The sequence below is a fragment of the Macaca mulatta genome, chromosome 10, assembly GCF_049350105.2.
Source record: "Macaca mulatta isolate MMU2019108-1 chromosome 10, T2T-MMU8v2.0, whole genome shotgun sequence".
In the NCBI taxonomy this organism is placed as follows: domain Eukaryota; kingdom Metazoa; phylum Chordata; class Mammalia; order Primates; family Cercopithecidae; genus Macaca; species Macaca mulatta.
Genome location: NC_133415.1, coordinates 62919491 through 62939542, shown reverse-complemented (window position 1 = coordinate 62939542; position 20052 = coordinate 62919491). Strand labels below are relative to the sequence as shown.

Below are 20052 nucleotides of genomic sequence, written 5' to 3'. Positions count from 1 at the left end.
AAAAGATGCTCATTAAAAGAGAACCAACTAGATAAATTGCCTCATGTAAGATCCACAAAACAAAACTCTACATGACTGTTTAAAAGGATGAGGTAGATCTATAGCTTTTCATATCCTGATACAGAAGGATCTCCAAGATATTTCAAGCAAAAACACAAGATGCAGAACAGTGTGTAAAGAGTGCTGCTATTTACATATTTTAAATGCTATAATAGCTGGGTTTGGAAATGTAGAGGTACACAGATAGACAAAGGTGTGCTTAGAATAACTCAGGAAGGCCAAGTAAGATACTGGTAATTCATTACCTCCGGAAAAGGAAACTGGAAGGCCTGTGGCAGGAATGAGAGGGACATTTTTTGCTGTCTTTTTCACAATTGAATTTCCTATGATGTATTGTTTCAAAAATATTATAATAATGAAAAAATATATGAAAGCTGTCCTGGAGTCCAGCCACCAGAGAAAGAAACTAGACCACTGACTGACATGGGATAATGTGGAAAGAAAGGCCAGCCAACATCTATACCAAGGCCGCAGTACAAGAGTGAAGCTATCTTGGACATTGCAGCCTCAGCAAAGCTCCTGGTTGAATGTGCTTAATATGTGAACTGTTCTCTTTACCATCTTTTTCCTCCTCCCGTGGAGCTGCCGCCATGAAGGTTGAGCTGTGCAGTTTCAGCAGGTACAAGTTCTACTCCGGACACGGGAGGTGCTATGCCAGGACCGATGGGAAGGTTTTCCAGTTTCTTAATTCAAAATGTGAGTAGGTGTTCCTTTCCAAGAGGAATCCTCGACAGATAAACTGCATTGTTCTCTACAGAATGAAGCACAAAAAGGGACAGTCAGAAGAAATTCAAAAGAAAAGAACCCGTCAAGCGGTCAAATTCCAGAGGGCCATTACTGATGCATCTGTTGCTGATATAATGGCCAAGAGGAATCAGAAACCTGAAGTTAGAAAGGATCAACGAGAATAAGCTATCAGGGCCGCTAAGGAAGCAAAAAAAGGCTAAGCAAGCATCTAAAAAGACTGCAATGGCTGCTGCTAAGCACCTACAAAGGCAGCACCTAAGCAAAAAGTTGTGAAGCCTGTGAAAGTTTTAGCTCCCCAAGTTGGTGGAAAACGCTAAGCTGGCAGAGTCGATTTTTAAATAAAGATTGGATTAAAAAAAAAAAAAAGTGAACCAGGCCATCCAGATGAGCTCAATCGACCCACAGATTCATGTGATATAATAAGTCATTTTGGTTTAAAGACACTAAAACCTACATGCACACACATGAAGAAAGAAAGGAAAGAAAAATAGAGAAAAAGAGAAGAATGCAAAAAGAGTTGAATGCAAAATGGTGACTTTTCCAAAGTAGAATACAAACGTTAAGTATGAGACACATTTTGGGTGACTCTTGTTGCTGCTAAGTGGTAGCAAGTAGTTAACTGCGTACATAACACCATCCCTGAGTGGTGATCTCCTATGATAGGGTCCCAATGATACAGTAGAAAACATACAGATCTTGGAGAAAGGCTGGACTACATTTAAATAGTTAGCAAGTTCCTTAACCTCCTAAGCCTCAGTGAAACAGGGACAATAACACACATTTTGCAGAGCTCTTGTGAGCCTTGAAGAAGTAGACTCCCACACACGATTCTATGGTTGAAAGAGAGTGTGTATATAATAATCATTGACTTTTTGAACCCCTACCATCCCACCCCAACTGTATCAGTTATCTAATGCTGCCTACCAAATCATCCCCAAGCTTAATGACTTAAAAGAATATGATAATTTATTATCTTATGGTTTCTGGGGGTCAGAATTCAAAAGCAACTTGGATGTTTAGTTCTCTCTTGAGATCCCTTGTGACGATGCAGTCAGATTTTGCCTAGAGCTGTAGTCATCTGAAAATTAGAGCTGGAGGGTCTAACTCCAGCTAAGTCTAATTGCTGACTTATCAGCACTTACATGGCTAGTAAGTTGGTACTGCAGTTAACAGGAAGCCTCAGTTGCTCTCCCAGTGGTACTTCCAACAGGACTGCTCAGGTGTCCTTACAGTAGGTAGCTTGTTTACCTCCAAGTGAGCCATCTTTGAAAGTCATGTAAAATCACACAGGTTGGCCCTGATACAGTGCAGGAGGGGACTACACAAGGGCATGAATTCCAAGGGAAGGAATATTGGAGGACTATTACGGGCTGAGTTGTATCCCCTCAAAATTCACGTTGAAGTCCTAACTCCCAGTACCTCGGAATGTGACTATATTTGGAGATAGGTTCTCTACAGTGGTAATTAAGATTCTATTAGCCATTCTTACATTGCTACAAAGAAATTCCTATGGTTGGGTAATTTATAAGGAAAAGAGGTTTAACTGACTTATGGTTCTGTAGGCTTTACAGGAAGAATGATGCTGGCATCTGCTCAATTTCTCGGGAGGCCTCAGGAAACTTACAATCACATTGGCAGCAAAGATGTCATTTGACCAGAATGGGAACAAGAGAGAGGGTAGGGAGGTGCCACATCTTGTGAGAACTCATTCACTGTTGTGAAGACAGCACCCAGCCCCAAGTCATAAGGGATCTGCCCCCATGATCCAATCATCTCCCGCCAGACTCCACCTCCAATATTGGGGATTACATCTCAACATGAGATCTGGGGGGTGAGAGCATAGAACCAAATCATGGCAAAGGCTAAATGAGGTCATCAGGGTGAGCCCTAACCCAATATGACCTATGTTCTTATAGGAGGAGATTGGGACACAGACACAGAGGGACATCATGTAGACACAGGGAGAAGATGGCCATCTATAAGCCAAAGAGAGAGGCCTCAGAAGAAGTCAACTCTGCTGACGCCTTGATTGCAGACTTCTAGCTTCCAGAACTGTGAGAAAATGTATTTATGTGGTTTAAGCCTTATAATTTGTGGTACTTTGTTATGGTAGCCCTACAAACTAATACAGGGGCCATGATGGAAGCTGGCTTCTATATTGACCACCTTATTGCATTAAAAATAATGGCTTCTTCAGATACAAAGCCACTTATGGTACAATTCTATTTGTATGAAATTTCCTGGATAGATAAACCCATAAAGATAAAAAGTAGGTTAGTGGTAGCCAGGGACTGGGGGTAGAGAGGAATGGGGAATGACTGCTAGGAGGTATAGGGTTTCTTTTTGGGGCGGTGAAATGTTCTAGAATTTATAGTGGTGATGGTTGTTCAACTTTGTGAATATGCCAAAAATCACTAAATTTTACTTTTTCAAAGGATGAATTTCATCAAATGTGAACTATGTCTCAATTTTAAAAAACATCTGGTTGATTTCATGTTGCTACACCTGACCATCAGCCAGTATCTTTGGGGTGGTCTTCTTGCCTGGGTTCTGGTCCCAGAACTCAGCTGAGGAATGCCGAAGAAATATATGGCAGCCTTTATTCCTGAAGATGGTCTATAATCAAGTTGCTGTCATAAAACATGGTGTTAAAATACTTGCAAAAAGATTCCAGTTTAAATTCATCCCAAAAAAGTCCACCACTGGGAAGAAGCAAGGCCCCCATAACACCTCCACAGGTCCACCCCAGCTTCCACTCCTGCAGAGTGGCCCATCTTGGATATGACACAGCCTCTCCTGCCTCAGTTTCACTGCTCCAACAAACACCTGCCATTGTGAGAAGGAGTAGAATATAGTAGTTGAGAATTACGGCTCTGGTGCTACATAGTATGGGTTGTAACTCCACCCCTCCTTTGACGAGTCATGTGGCTTTGGTGGAGTGGCTTAACCTTGACATGCTCCAAATTCCTCATCTGGAAAACGGGGCCAATACATGTAAAGAACCAGGCACAAAGTGAGGCTCCATCATACTAGCTATTGGATGGTATTTACCGACACACACGCATGTGACCACATACACACAACCTCTACCAAAATGAACCCATCACCATTCCTCTTTGGTTACCTTTAGAAGTTCTAGGAAATTCAGAATGCTTCCTTGTCCTCAGGGAGAGGTTGGAACCATTTGTTTATTGAGTGTTTTCTACGGGCCAGGCCTGTGCTAAGAATGTCTTAAATATTTATTTCATTTACTCCTTGCAATTACTTCATAAATAAAAATGTTATTGTCCTCATTTTAGAAATGAGCAAAATGAGATATTCAAAATGTTGAGATGTGCTCAGAGCCACACAGTCATTAAGAGGCAGAGTTGGGACTGGAAGTCAAGTATACTGATGCTGAAGCACATGATCATTAGACAACATGGTGCTGCCTGCATGTCATTGATTTCTGCCCCTGAGGCTGATGGGCTGAGATCTCAACTGCCAGGGTTAACACAAAAGGAGTAAAACTGAATCCCAGGTTGAGGTTCCCAACCGAATGTCACCTACTGAGTCATCAGTGATGAATTCAGGTGACCAGAACCTGACCCTGCGTGGGCAGGTGACTGCAGAACCAGTAGAATTGATGAAAAGGACAAAGATGAAGCTCAGGAAATGCCTCTGAAAGACAAAGATAAGTCATAAAACGCAGAATTTGGGCCATTACCTCTGATGACTTGCTTTACCTCCCAAAGGGATATTTTTCTTGTCTCCCTAAGAAGCAATGCTAGCTTGTGTTGGTTGAGGGATAATTCTACCAGGCATGATTCCAAGTGCATCACACAGATCACCACATTTAAGGCTGCCAATGATCCTGAGAGGAAAGCACTCTTATGATCACCATTTCACAGATGAGGAATTGGAGGCACAGCAAGGGTAAGTAATCTGCCCAGGGTCACACAGGTTGTAAGAGAAGTGGTAGTATACCATGCAGAGGAGGCACCTGAGCCCAAATTCCCAACCCTTGCATTTGACTGCTTCTCGAGGACACAATGGCAAATGTTTGATGATTAAGTGTAGGGAGGGTGTTTTGTGTAGCAGTCACCATTGAGGTGTGCCCCAGGAATGAATGAAGCCAACATTTCTACAAAGACTGTGAATAACTGCAGACAACGAGAAGCGGAACATTCTACATGCGGTGCCCTGTCACCTTGTAGACATAAACATATAGCCATCAAATAAGTGGTATTTATTATGCAAACCCTTTGTTTTAACCTGCCTGTGAATTGTAAGAACAGGCCTAGAGCATCCCTTTGTTTCCAACCCTTGTAGTTAGGAGTACTTGTTGAACCCTGAAGAGAAGTGCATCCAAGTGGCAAACGATTAAGAAATTCACCAAATGATTTTTGAGGAGAATCCTGGCATTCAAAGATTGTTCACATGTGACGTCAGCACCTACAGCCTGTCACTCATGCACCCAGGGCTGCGGGGCTGCAGAGCTGCTCCTGCCTGGCACACCATGCCACGGGCCAGTCCTGCAGGGAGAAAAGACTGCAAAGATTTGGTGCTTCAAGTCTGTCTCCTCTGAGGATTCCTCTTTGTCTACAAAGGGATAATCCTGGAGACCTCATGGAAGCCCAATTCAAGGACTTCAGTGGAAATCATAGGCATCTAAGAGCTGTGAGACAGATTGAGCCCATCACATTTAAGTAGTGAGTCTCTAGCTAGAGGCAGTTAACTACTTGATTATTCCATTTTTTGGCTGTTATTTAGCTTTTATAGAACTCAACTATTTTAGGGACTCACTTTTTTTTTTTTTTTTGAGACAGGGTCTCACTCTGTCACTCAGGCTGGAGTGCAGTGGCGTCATCTCAGCTTGAACCTTCGCCTCCTAGGTTCAAGTGATTCTCTTGCGTCAGCCTCCCTAGTAGCTGGGCTTACAGGCATGTGCCATCACACCCAGTTCATTTTTTGTATTTTTAGTAGAGACAGGGTTTCACCATGTTGTCCAGGCTGGTCTTGAATCCTGAGCTCAGGTAATCCTCCAGTCTCGGCCTCCCAAAGTGCTAGGATTACAGGGGTGAGCCACGGTGCCCGGCCAGGATCCACATATTAACTGTTGGTTTATATGATAAGAAATAAAATGAGGAAATCCGTGTTTTTATTTATTGGAATCTGCACCCAATTCTTATTATTTTAAATTGGTTATTATAAATGTCTTTGTTAGTCAGGCATGGTGGCACGCACCTGTTGTCCCAGCTACTCGGGAGACTGAGGCAGGAGGATCACTTGAGCCCAGGAATTCAAGGCTGCAGTGAGCTATGATCATGCCACTGCACTCCAGCCTTGTGACAGACTGAGAGCCTGTCTTAAAATCAAATTAATTTAATTTAAAAAACAAATGCCTTTGAGCAAAGTGCCGTTAGTAACCTCATGTCTTCCTGTATTCATCAGGGTTCTTCAGAGAAACAGAACCAGTAGGACATATATGTGTGTGTGTATATATATATATGGAGACAGAGAGAGAGAGAGAGAGAGAGAGAGAGAGAGATTTATTTTTAGGAATTGGTTCACGAGATTGTGAGGGACTTCATTCTTTTCTCCTACGGCATTCAACTGACTGAATGAGGCCCATCCACATTTTGGAGAGTAATCTATTTTCCTCAAAGCCTACTGCTTCAAATATTAACAACATCTAAAAAAAAAATCTTCACAGTGATGTCTAGACTGGTGTTTGATAAAGCAACTGACCACCATGGCCTAGCCAAGTTGACACATAAAATAAATTCACCATCACACCTCTCCTCTTGATGACTATCACCTCTATATTAGTCCATTTCACACTGTTATAAAGATACTACCTGAGACTGGGTAATTCATAAACCAAAGACATTTAATTGCCACATATCTGGGGAAGTCTCAGGAAACTTGCAATCATAGCAGAAGGCGAAGGGGAAGCAAGGCACGTCTTACATGGCAGCAGGCGCGTGACAGAGAGAGAAACAGAGAGAGAGAGAGAGACAGAGAGAGAGAGAGAGAGACAGAGAGAGAGAGACAGAGAGCAAGCTCTCAGTGGAAACTGCCAGACACTTATCAAACAAGCAGATCTCATGAGAACTCCCTCACTACCACAAGAATAGCAATTATCTCCCACCAGGTCCTTTCTTCAACACAGGGGTATCACAATTCAAAATTTGGGTGGGGACACAGAGCAAAACTATATCAATCTCCCAGCAAGGATGGCATCTTACCTTCTATTCTTATCTTTCCACTTCCCAGTGACTTATGTCCTCCCTCTCCCTGTGCCACGTTTATCTATCTTTCCACTTTATCTCTAGATCTGCATGGTTCAACACAGTGGCTGCTAGCTACATGTAGCCTCTTAAATTTTAATTTTAATTATTAAACTACAATTAAATTTGACTGGGCCCGGTGGCTCACACCTGTAATCCCAGCACTTTGGGAGGCTGAGCTGGGTGGATCACCTGAGGTCAGGGGATCGAGACCAGCCTGGCCAACATGGCAAAACCCCATCTCTACTAAAAATACAAAAATTAGCCAGGTATGGTGGCATGCACCTGTAATCCCAGCTATTAGAGTGTACTGAGGCAGGAGAATCACTTGAACCTAGGAGGCAGAGGTTGCAGTGAGCTGAGATTGCACAACTGCACTCCAGCCTTGGTGACAGAGTGAGACTCCATCTCAAAATAAATAAATAAATAAAAATTAAACTAAAAATTCAATTTACCAGTTGCACTAGCTACATTCAATTGCCCAATAGCCATGTATGGCTAATGGCTACCAGATTGGATAGCACAGAATGGAACATTTCCATCATTGCAGAAAGTCCTATTGGACAGAGTCTCTCTGACTGGTTCTTTATTACAGCCTTGGCTTCATTATCTGGGACTCTGTCCTTGAGTGTTGGCTCTTAATATTACTGTTCCAGGTTTTTATTACCATCTGGATAGTCACATAAATCCTCGCTGAGAATTTTATGGAAAGACATTTTTATGCATTTGTGTAATTTCTGCATGGAATGCTTGTGTATTAGTCAGGATAAGCAATGCCAGCTGCTGAGACAAATGACCTTAAAATATCAGTCAGTCCACACAATTAAGATTGGTTTCTTGCTCAAGTCACAGTCCCATGCTTATTGCAGTCAGTCACTTTTCTTCCAGGGCCTCAGAGTTCTCCAGTGGATTCTTTGCATCTAGCCAGGAAACTAATGGAAACAGGAAGATTGTGCAGGATGTTTTGGGATCACACCTGGAAGTGGCTGCATCACTTTTGCCTACATTTCACTAGTCAGACTTGGTCATGTAGATCCACCTAACGGCTAGCAAGGATGATAAATGCAGTCTTTCTGAGTTCCAAGAAGGAAATTAAACCAGAATGGTGAACACATCATGCTGTATCACAGCATGTGGAAAAATGTATTCTATGCATGCTATTCCCAATACATGAACCGTGTATCTGTAAAAATCCTTCTGGGTCACATAGTATATATTTTACACATCTCATACAAGGAAAATAAAAAATATAGGTAGCTTCAAATGATGAGGATCAAGGCAAAGGATACATATATATATAGAATATATATAAGAGAGGATGGACTCCGGAATTGGAACAGGCCTGTGTCCAAATCCTACCACTCTTAATCCTACCACTACCATTTGTTTGACAAGAACACACTGAGAGTGTGATCTTGGGCTAGTTGCTTCAACTTTTGGTGCCCTCAAAGGACTGTCATAGATCTAAATGAGGCTACGAATGCTTGCACCAGTGTACATCTCAGTGAGAGAAGGAGTACATTTCAATGGCATACTCATACATGGACATCACAGCTTTCCCCCAACTTCCTACATTTGATTTGTCTCTACTTTTTTATTTTGGTAGAGTCTTGCCCAGGCTGGCTGTTGCCCAGGCTGGAGTGCAATGGCTCATAGCTCACTACAGTCTTGAATTCCTGGGCTCAAGAGATCATTCTACCTCAGCCTCCTGAGTAGCTGGGACTACAGGTGGGTGCCATCGCAGCTGGCTAATTTAAAAAAAAAATTTTGTAGAGACGGGGGGATCTTATTATGTTGCCCAGGTTGGTCTTGAACTCCTGGAATTGAGTGATCTTCCTGCCTTGGCCTCCTGAAGTGCTGGGATTATAGGCATGAGCCACTTTGCCCCACCTCATCTCTACTTCTAGATCAAATTTTCTAATGGGTTAGGATGCAATGTCTTATATTTCTGCAAAATGGCTGCAAAATGAAATCTTTTCCTAGTTTCATATCTATCATGGATTGAAATGTGTCCCCTGCACAATACATATGTTGAAGTTCTAACTCTCAGTACCTCAAAATGTAGTCTTTTTTGGAAATGGGATCAATGCAGATGTAATTAGTTAAGATGAGATCAAACTGGAGAAGGGTGGGCGTCTAATCCAATATGATTGGTGCCTTCATAAACAGGTAGAATTTGGAGACACATACACAGGGAGAACGCCATGTGAACATGAAAGCAGAGGTCAAAATGATGTGTCTACAAGCCAGGGAACACCAAAGATTGCCTGCAAACCACCAGCAGCCATGAGAGAGGCATGCGGCAGATTCTTCCCCACAGCCCTCAGAAGGAACGAACCATGCGGATATCTTGATCTTCAACTTCTAGCCTCCAGACCTGCAACACAATAAATCCTGTTGTTGAAGACACCTAGTTTGTGGTGCTTTGTTACAGCAGCCCTAGCAAATTAATACAATATCCAAGCGGTTATTGATTTTTGAGGAGAATCTTGGCATTCAAAGACTGTTCACATGTGACGTCAGCACCTACAGCCTGTCACTTATACACGATTTATACATGATTTAATTAAAAGCGGCATGGTGTGTGCATTTTAAAATATAAAATGCTGCTGCAGGCCAGACCACATGGTAGCTCACGCCTATAATCACAGCAGTTTGGGAGGCCGAGGCCAGCGGATCACCTGAGGTTGGGAGTTGGAGACCAGCCTGACCAACATGGAGAAACCCCATCTCTACTAAAAATACAAAATTAGCCAGGCATGGTGGTGTATGCCTGTAATCCCAACTACTCGGGAGGCTGAGGCAGGACAATCGCTTGAACCCGGGAGGCAGTGGTTGCGGTGAGCTGAGATCACACCATTGCACTTCAGCCTGGGCAACAAGAGCGAAACTCCATCTCAAAACAAAACAAAGCAAAACAAAATAAAACTGCTGCTGCATTGACAGGCCGAGAGGAATCGGAACAGCACTTGTTGGGTTTCCCCACTCAGTTAGTATTATATCATGTCCCCTTTGTACAATCATATTTCTACACAACTGTTGATCATGCCTCTCCAATAAAGTCCCCATAAAAGACCCAAGTGGACGGGGTTCAGGAAGCTTCTGAGCTGGCTGAACATGTGGAGGAGGTTCCTGGAGGCTGGAGTGCCCGTGGAGGGCATGGAAGCTCTACACCTCTTCCCCCAGACCTCACCCTATGAATCTTTTCGTCTGTATCCTTTATGATATTCTTATAATAAACTGGTAAATGTAATGTACATATACACATATATGGAAATATGTTGAAATTAGAATTTCCCAAAATTAGAATATACGTACAATTCTAATTTCAATATATTTTCTAAAATCAATTTGTCACTTATTAACTGTTTTTGAGCTACAAAAACAACAATTTCATTTGGTTCACCCTAAGATTCATGTGACTTCTGGGCCGAAACTCTGGCTTCCCTCGCTGTTTGCTTAATGGGACCACTAGGGATCCATATTTTGGACCAGACTCGTTAATATTACGTAGATTTCCAGCTATGTGACTTTGGCCAAGTCCCTTATCTGCCCTGAACCCTTTTCCCCCTGTAAAACAATGGGGTGGGGATAGACTCCCTCTAAATTCTAGCTAAGACATTCTAGGACTTAGAGGAAGCCTTGATCTAGGCAGACTTGATGACCCTTGGTCCAGTGAGCCAAAAGCAGGGCTGCTTACAGAAATCAGCTCAGCTAAATAAAGGGTTTGAAGAAAAATATTAAAATAGAGGCCTCTAGCAAATTAAATATTCAAAGTGAAGAACTCAGAATTTATTGAAAGCCTATCACCATTTAAAATGCATAATTTTAGCATAAATACTCTAGAAATATTCCTTTTGTTTGCTGTGTGTTATTGTTAATAAAGGAGATCCCACATCTAGATTTGTCATATGTCATTAATGAATCAACCATAGGATGCAAATTATAATTATTTTGAATTATCTATTTACTGTTTAATTACATTTAATTTTAGGTTCTCCTAAAATGGCCTAATAAAAATTTGGGGTGCTAAATGACTGCCTCATCTGCCTTACTGTGTGCTACTTGCTGAAAATAGTTACATTAATTGTTTGGGGATTCTTTTTCTTAAAAAAAAAAAACAAAACAAAAACAAAAAAAAAAACTAACCTGGGGGCATGGTCCTAAATACAATATCCTAAAAATTTTATGCTTTTCTTTTTTTCGCCAGGGTTGTAGTAAAATGTAAGTTAAACTAAACTCATTAAAATAAACCTTTGCACGTTACCACTGAATCAATTGGATATAATCTGAATAACAACTAAATAAAAGTTGCATCAGTGCTACCCTTAGACCAGGGCAAGAAGGCCTCTGCCCTGGCTTCTGTGTATTACAGAGTCTGTTCTAGCCCTTGTCTGCCCATGCTGCTCCACGCAAGGCAAGGAGGTCCCAGGGCCAGATGACAGGCCCACCTGGGGTGCTCACACACATACACACACATGCTCTCCTAGAACACATTCTAAGTACCCAACACCCTTACCTTCCCTGCTCAAAGGGGCCTAAGCTGCTTTCTAAGGCTTTAAAAGACCTCTTGGCTGGGTCTTTCCTGCAAGGGTAACCATCACTGGCATGCTCACTGCCAGGCCAAGAGGATGCTGAGGTGGGGATGTGAGCAGAGTTGGGACTTGTTGGCTGGACAAGGAGGAGGAGAAGAGGCAAGGACACACATCCCTGCCTGTGTATGAGACCCCTCACAGTGCAAAACTGAGCCTGGGGTGGGAAATGGGGTTGGGGGGAGCTGGAGAAGCAGGCAAACTATATTCCACCCTGGTTTTCCAGGTTCTTAAGAAGGCATATTGGTCGAAGTGGAGTGGAGAACACATATTTTACCTACAGTTTGTTATCTTGAATTATAATTTAATATTTAGGCGGACGGTATGAGGGCCTCCATTCACACTCTTGCCCTGGACCTGGCAAATGTGAACAGAAGGCTGAGTAAAATCACAGTTTTGTGTTGTTGGCCTTTGAGTGTTCCATCTCTCTTACAGTTTTAGTTTGTCACACCTTGTACCTTGTATGTGTAAGTAAAATTTATGGCATAGGAAAGAAACCAAAAGAAGTGAAGAATAAGAGACTAAAGAAACTCTACAGGCCGGGCATGGTGGCTCACGCCAGTAATCCTAATACTTCCGGAGGCCAAAGTGGGTGGATCACCTGAGGTCGGGAGTTCGAGACCAGCCTGGCCAACATGGTGAAACCCCATCTCTTCTTAAAATACAAAAAATACTCCCCCCCCCAAAAAAATTATCTGGGTATGGTAGCGCACACCTGTAATCCCAGTTATTCAGGAGGCTGAGGCACGAGAATCTCTTGAACCTGGGAGGCAGAGGGTGCAGTGAGCCGAGATCACGCCACTGCACTCCAGCCTCTGTCTCAAAAAAAAAGAAAAAAGAAAAAAAAGGAAAAAGAAAAGAAAAGGCAGGAAGGCAGGCAGGCAGGCTAAGGCTTAATTTTTCTGCCCAGTGGGTTTTGGAATATGGTTGGCTTCCTTCAGGAAGCTTTTTCCCCACGTTGGTGACGATAATAAAACCTGATGCTTTCTATATGCTGGGCCCTCTTACAAACACTAACACATATTAACAATCGAATCCTAAACTAATCCTGTGTTAACAGCCTCCCATTTTACATATGAGGAAACCTGGGGTGACTTGCAGACGGCCTGGCAGCTGGGACGTGGATAGGGAATCCAGGGCTCCTGCTAGAGGATCCTACAAGACATTAGGAGCACTGTCCATTGGAGCTGTCTGCACAAACGTCTGCTTCCCAAGCAACTAGTTAGCAACTTTTCCCTGTCGCCAACGATACTGGCACCTGGAACAATAAACACATCCTTAGATTCAGCACGGATTTTCGAGTAAGGGGTTGGTCCACTGCCGGGGCTGAGCACAGCTGTTTAGCATTTGAGGGTTTGTCTTTTTTTGTGTGGCGTTTTGTGTCGCGTTTGAGTGCTGATATAATAGAACAAGCTTAGCACAGTGTCTGGCACTCAACAAATCCTGGCAAGAAAGGAGGCCGAGGAAAAGCAAGCGAGGAGAGACAGAAGAAAGGGAGGGACTGAGCCTTGCAACTTTAACGTAGTTTGTGCGAATTCTGAAAGGTGACGGGAAAGGAGACGCGGGTTCCGATGGGGAGAGGAGAGAGCCCCGAGCGCCCGCCCCTCCGACGTGGTCCGCCAGGGCCTCACGTAGCCCAGCGCCTGCCTCACGACGCCCCGCCTCTACCACGCCTCTTCCCCGCCTCATGCAGTTATTCGTCCCGCCCCCCACAAAGTCGGCCTCCGCCCCGTCCGTTAGCGGCGCCCCGCCCCCACGGCGTCTTGCCCCGCCTCCTGCAGGCTGCCGGGCGCGGTGTTTACCCGCAGTGCATGGTGGGGCGGTCTCCTCCGGCAACCTCGGCCCAACGGCCGGCCAGAGGCTGTGCCGAGGTGGCACAGCGACAGCAGCATGAACTGGACCCTCGCATCGTCCGTGCCTCAGTCGAGTCCCGACTACTACGAGAGGCTGGGCCAACTCCAGCATGGGCTGCGGGACAGGTAAGGGCACTGGAGTGTGGGGGTGGGGAGTCGGCCCGCGCCGAGGGTCTTCCGCATGCCCTGCCCGCTTTTCCTTCCCGCTCCCCCGCCCGAGGTTCCCCGGGGTCCAGGCCCGCGCGAAACTCCCCCCAGGCTCCCAGTGGGGCCTGGAGGACAACGTTTACTAGAGCCACCCCCTGTACTGGGGGTGGGAGCGGAGAGAGGTGAGAGATCGCCCCCTGCCCCCTTCAATAGCAGCTAAAGCCTGGTCTCCGGTTTGAGGATGCGGCCGCGTCACAGAATTTGCCCAGAAGTGAAAGTGGGAGTTCTTCTGCCTGTCACTCTCCATCAAGCCTTGTGAGTTTCTCTTGCCCCCTTTTACAGGCCCCCTCCCAACTCTCTCTTCAAATTGTCATCCCGCCGTGACAGCTGCACTGCATCAATGATGACAGGTCCTGGAACGCAGACGGTTGTGTGTGTGTGTGTCAAACATGTGCCCTGTTTAAACTCAGGAGACTTTTGAGGGGAGCGAGGGCTGGCTAGATTTCCAGCGAAGGGGTGAAATTTCCAGCCAGAGAAGTCCATCTTCCAGAGGGTTCGTGATGCCTTTAAGATATGAAAGATGGGAACCACTGAAAACAGCTAGATCTAAGAGTGCATATAGAATGAAAATTATAACGCAATGTACTATAAATAACCACGTGAAAGATAAATTGCTGGACCTCTTATTTAGCTGCTAAGTTAATTGAAGTTGTAAATCTCGTTAGTTGACAAGAAAGGAAATAGATTTTTGGATCTCTTGATAAAACATTTAATGAGTGTTAAAAGTTACAAAATCGTTCTAGTGAACAGGAGAGCTGTGGGTGTGACAATGCTAAAATGATAACAATAATTACATGGAAAATAAAGGCAGAAGTAAGTGATTTTGTAAAGGAATTACATTTATCTTATGCTAGATTTAATTCTTGTCAGATATTTACAGAGCATCTACAACAGGCTTCCTTAGTTGTCGTTAGCATTTTCTTTTACCTTGTACTCCTTTTCTACATCCTATTTTCTTTCTGACATATCATCGTTCACCTATATCAGTGACCTCTTAATTTCTAACTTTAAAAATAAATCAATTCCTGCAGAGCTTTCCCAGTTTCAACCCATTCCCTCACTTTTGTGACTCTTGGCATTCTTACAGCACTCATAAATGGCATTCTTTCTGAACTATTAATTGTAAGTTATTTTTGTTTCCTGTGCTAGGAACACCTGGCTGTTTATAGTCCTTATGGCACAATAACTGTATAATGATTATGTACTTTATGATTAACACTTATTCCTTTAATTATTAAACAAGGTGAGGCTGTTGAAAATATATAAGGAATTTGAGTCAAATTTTATAGCCTGTTCACGGTTCTGCGTTTGGAGGTTTGTTTTATTTTTAAGTCAGTACAAATCTGTTGCTGTGTGTGTTCATTTTTCATTTTAAGAATTTATAACTAACTCAGGTTAATGCACATTGCACACAGTTATAGAGGCAAATAATTCTAGATACAGAAAAGGCTCCAGTAGAAACATCAAAACCTGGATTCTAGTCCGCGAACAATTGTGTGACCTTGAGCAGGTTGCTCCACCTCTCTGAACCTTGGTTCTTCACCAGGAATGAGGAGGCTTGACTAATATGCAAAGTAAGGCCACAGCTTTTTCTTTTTCTCTTTGCTAGTATAATGGGCCTTAAAGTAAAACAAGAAAAAAAAAAAGCCGAAAGCTGTAGTTTTGCAAAGCAATGTGTAAAGAATATTATTGTCTGTATCCAATTTGAGTGTTTGGATGTACCTTTTTGTTTGTTTGTTTGTTTGAGACATAGTCTCTATTGCCCAGGCTGGAGTGCAATGGCATAATCTCGGCTCACTGCAACCTCCGCCTCACAGGTTCAAGCGATTGTCCTGCCTCAGCCTCCCAAGTAGCTGGGATTACAGGTGTCCACCACCAACCCCAGCTAATTTTTGTATTTTTAGTGGAGATGGGGTTTCATCATGTTTGCCAGGCTGATCTCGAACCCCTGACCTCAGGTAATCTGCCTGCCTCTGCCTTCCAAAGTGTTGGGATTACAGGTGTGAGCCACTGCACCCGGCCTTGGATGTACCTTTTTAAGCAAACAAACACAAACCATCCCAGTGATCACAGATACCACTGTCTCCTAAAATTCCTGAGTCATTTCGTAGGTTGCAACCCTAGGTAGTCACAGCTGCTTTATCAATCCAGAAACTTCTGGGAAGTGGGAGACAAAAAAAAAACCAAAACTCCCTCTTAGCCCTTTTAGAGGTGGTCATTGCAATGTTAGCTGGTCAAATAACCAACATATTTCTAGCCCAAGTCATCTTAACTGTAGCTATACATAGATGTAATTTTATCGTCTGAATGTTTTCCTATATGTGTACAGTGTTTTCTCTGCATTGTGGTGGAAGTCAATAATTGAATCTATAAAAGAATCTAATGGAGTGACTTGTTACAGTGTGTATAACACCCACAAGCATGGCAGAAACTTATGAGTGGAATTGGCTCTTACGGTTATATAAAAACATCCTTTTAAAAGGGCCCATTAGCCAGCCGCGGTTTTTTTCAGTGCCTATATTGATTCAGAGTAAGATATCATAATAGTCTAGAAACTGACACTGAGATATTAGTGGAGTAAGCTGAAGATGGTATAGAATTGTGGTATCGAGACAAAAACAGAATAACAAGTGGCTTAAAAGTAGAAAACTCAGCTAGCTAAGGATCACTTAGCTGTGTAAAACTGAAAGGTCCAAGTGAGGGGTAACTGAAAACATGAACTGTGGGTAAGCATCCCAGGGATGGGGGTTTCAAAGATTCTGAAATAGAGATTTAATATGTAGGAATTGCAAGCCATGGAAAGGCTTTTCGTTGAGGCAAATATCTGGTTTTTAGTATTAAATTTTAAAAAGACATGGAGGACTCAGCATTCAAAGGTGCTGCAGTGTGGATGAGGGGCTAGAAAATAGGCCTGTGAAGAAGAGTAAACAGGATTAGCACCGTTTTGCCTGGGAGAGAAAGCCAAGAGGAGTTTGATTGTCAGGGTATGAAGTGTTGTGATAGAGAAGTGTGAGCAGCGATGTCTGCATCTGCTGAAGATGTTTTACAAGTAAATTTTACATTCATTACTAAGAAGAACTTGCTGCTTGGGAGGTGATGGATTTCCAACGTGACTGTGGTCCTTTTTCACTAGAGGTCACAGGTGAATTTTAGAAATCAATTTAAAGTGGCTGGGCATGGAGGCTCACACCTGTAATCCCAGCACTTTGAGAGGCAGAGGTGGGCGGATCACCTGAGGTCAGGAGTTTGAGACCAGCCTGGCCAATGTGGCAAAACCCTGTCTCTACTAAAAATACAAAAATTAGCTGGGTGTGGTGGTGCACACCTGTAATCCCAGTTACTTGGGAAGCTGAAGCAGAATCCCTTAAACCCAGGAGGGAGAGGTTGCAGTGAGCCGAGATTGTGCCACTGCACTCCAGTCTGGGCAACAGAGCGAGACTCTGCCTAAAAAAAATACATATACATATATATATATATAAAATATAAAGTAATATATATAAAGTATATAAAATATATATATTATATAAAATATATAAAGTAAGTTCTAGCTTACAAAAAAATTGCAAATGTAGGACAAAGACCTCCAGTGTTCCTGTCACCCAGATCCCTCAACTATTAACATTTTATTAGATTTTTGACACTGAGATATCTGTTGTGTATCTATTTAAATGTCTCTCTGAAACCATTAGCCTTTTCTGATCTATTTGAGAAGTGCCTATATGATGCCCCATCACTCCTAAAATCTTCAATGTATCTTTCCAGAAACCAAGGATGTTCTTGTACATAATCACACCATACAGCCCTCCTAGTGGTGAACCCAGTCCACAGACCCCATCATATTTCACCAGCTATCTTAACGATGCTCCCTTTTTTTCCCCCGGTCCAGTGGCTCACCTGGGTACCCTGCTTGCATTTGGCTGCCACGTCTCTTCGGTCTCCCCACATCTGGAATGATTCCTCCGTCTTTCCCTGTCTTCCACGTTCCTGACAAGTTCATAGAGTACAGCTTTCATTCTAGAGGGTGACCCTCAAGCTGAATATATCTGATGGTGTCTCGTTACCAGACTGCAGTCATGCTTTCTTAGGAATACAACAGAAATGAAGCACTACGTCTGGGCACAGGGTCATAGATGTATTTAGAGGCCTTCCTGTCCTTGTAATTTAATGACAAGTTGCTCACACTATCCAGTCATTCATTCTGTATAAACTAAGTACCCAATTGATCGTGAAACTGCGGGGGGCGAATGGTAACTAATAAAAATTTCTAATGTGGAAGCAATTGTGCTATTTTTCCTTCACTTCTAAGTTCACTCTTACTAGTGAGAAAGTAAAGATCTGTGATGCTATTAGTTAAAAATGTGTGTTTTTGTAATTTTTTTTTTCCTTTTAATCTTTTTTTTCCTTTTTAACATAGGCATACCCCAACCCTGGGGTTGTGTTCCCCAAGCGAAGATTCTGTGTCTGGATTTTGGACCCTGTTTTCCCATTAAATGAATTTTGGTTAAATAGTAGTTTCCATTTAACATTATGCAAAGGAAATAAACTTATTTAACCTGTAATGTAGCTAACAGTGACTTTTGGGATGATCTTTTTTTTTTTTTGAAAGGAAAATAACTATCTGAAGAAATATAGAAACTGATAAGAGCTCGCAAATGGAACATGGGGCCAGCCCCTTTCCCTCAGGAAGCCAACCTGAGATCACCTCTGTTGGAGTCCTTATCTTTATTTCACAGTCTTTTGTTTAGGATTCTTCGATTGCATAGGATATTATGTGGTTTCTTTCTTTGCCTTACTTAATGTTAATTTAGGTTAGCAATTTAGCTTCAGTTAGGTGGGATTGAAGCAAAATAGTAGTGCTCAAATGGAACCCTCTGTGGCTAATCCTCCTAGGCACTCTTCTTGGGACTGAATGGCTTCATCCGTTTTACCTCTCAGCCCCCTGGTTTTGGCTGCCTCTGCTTCCTCTGCTGCCCAGTTCCCCCTCGCCCTTGCCCAGGCTGGTTGTGGGGTAAGACAGGCTTTCTCCTTAGCTTACTGCTAGCACTCACCTGAACAGCACAGGTTCAGTCTTTACTGGTAGTAGCTCCAGGAAAACAGCAACCTGTGACAAATAGTGGCACCATTACAGAGTTATAAAAAGAAATCCCTCCAAATTTGAAATGATAGTCTTAGAAGACCTGGTCTTCATCAGATGTAAGTGAGGCCAGGTTTACTTTTCAGAGGCCTTTCTCTGGCTCATCCACTTGGCTGTGCCCAGGCTTGTCTGGTTGAAAGCAGAGCAAGCCACCAGTCTTCAGTCTGTACTCAAGATCTAATGGGACCCCATCACTGAAATGCCGGCGACTCAAGAGAAGTCTGGCCACATTACATTTTATATACTTATCTTGTTTATTATTGCCTGTCCTTCTCCCTACAATGTCAACTCTCTGAGAGCAGGGGTCTTGGCTGGCTAGTTCACCATGTTAGTCTCCAGGCCTAGAACAGTACCTGGGTCTTCATAGGCACTCAGGAAATACTTGCTAAATGAAGGCACCTGCTTCCCAGACTTTTCCTATTGCATTTCCCTGTTTACTTTGTGGATTTTATTCTTTTGTCTCTTATTGGTGTTCATTTTGTTTTTTAGATTTCCCTGGTGACTGCTGCGTACTTTTGTGTCGTTTGCTTTAGATGCATCTGTCATTTTCTGCTTCTTAGACCAGAGAAGCATTCTCACAAAGGTGTGATTTGGTATTTGGGGGTTTTTTGACCTCTAATCAACACTTTGTAACAAAGACATGATTTCGAAGAAGAGCATGGTCTAAATCCAACTCCCTATTACTTATCAGTGTAATTGCTTATAAAATGTTTTTTATTATAGTGAAAAGAAGAGATTGGACCTGGAAAAGAAACTTTATGAATATAATCAGTCTGATACATGCAGGTAAGAGACGACAGTGGGAACCGTTTTCAAGCCAGGTTCCATATATTAATCAAAAATTTAACTCTAATGTTATGCCATAAATATTATAGTTAGAGTACTGGTTTTTTGGTTTCGTTTTGTTTTGTTTTTTTGAGATGGAGTCTTGCTGTTTTGCCCAGGCTGGAGTGCAGTGGCGTGATCTCGGCTCATTGTAACCTCTGCCTCCTGGGTTCAAGCAGTTCTCCTGCTTTAGCCTCACAAGTAGCTGGGATACCTGGGATTACAGGTGCGTGCCACCACACCAGCTAATTTTTCTATTTTTAGTAGAGACTGAGTTTCACCACGCTGGCCAGGCTGGTCTTGAACTCCTGACCTCAAGTGATTCCCACGCTTCTGTCTCCCAAAATGCTGGGATTACAGCA

General features: G+C 43.0%; 1 protein-coding gene and 1 pseudogene across 12 annotated transcripts in view; both read left to right on the top strand.

The window, feature by feature from the left end:
- Window positions 1-650: 650 nt before the first annotated feature.
- On the top strand, window positions 651-1124 carry LOC700685 (large ribosomal subunit protein eL24 pseudogene; annotated as a pseudogene).
- Window positions 1125-13431: 12307 nt separating this feature from the next.
- KIZ (kizuna centrosomal protein) overlaps window positions 13432-20052 on the top strand; it is a 120105-nt gene continuing 113484 nt past the window's right edge. For 8 of the 12 annotated variants that reach the window (XM_028828140.2, XM_015149584.3, XM_077951103.1 and 5 more), the window contains exons 1-2: window positions 13432-13650; window positions 19589-19651. In XM_028828140.2, coding sequence (XP_028683973.2) covers window positions 19646-19651 — 6 coding nt within the window. In that variant the 5' untranslated portion in view covers window positions 13432-13650; window positions 19589-19645. Of the gene's footprint in view, window positions 13651-13884; window positions 13987-19354; window positions 19449-19588; window positions 19652-20052 lie in introns of all 12 variants that reach the window. The other 4 variants (XM_077951104.1, XM_015149586.3, XM_077951105.1 and 1 more) reach the window with 3 other exon arrangements.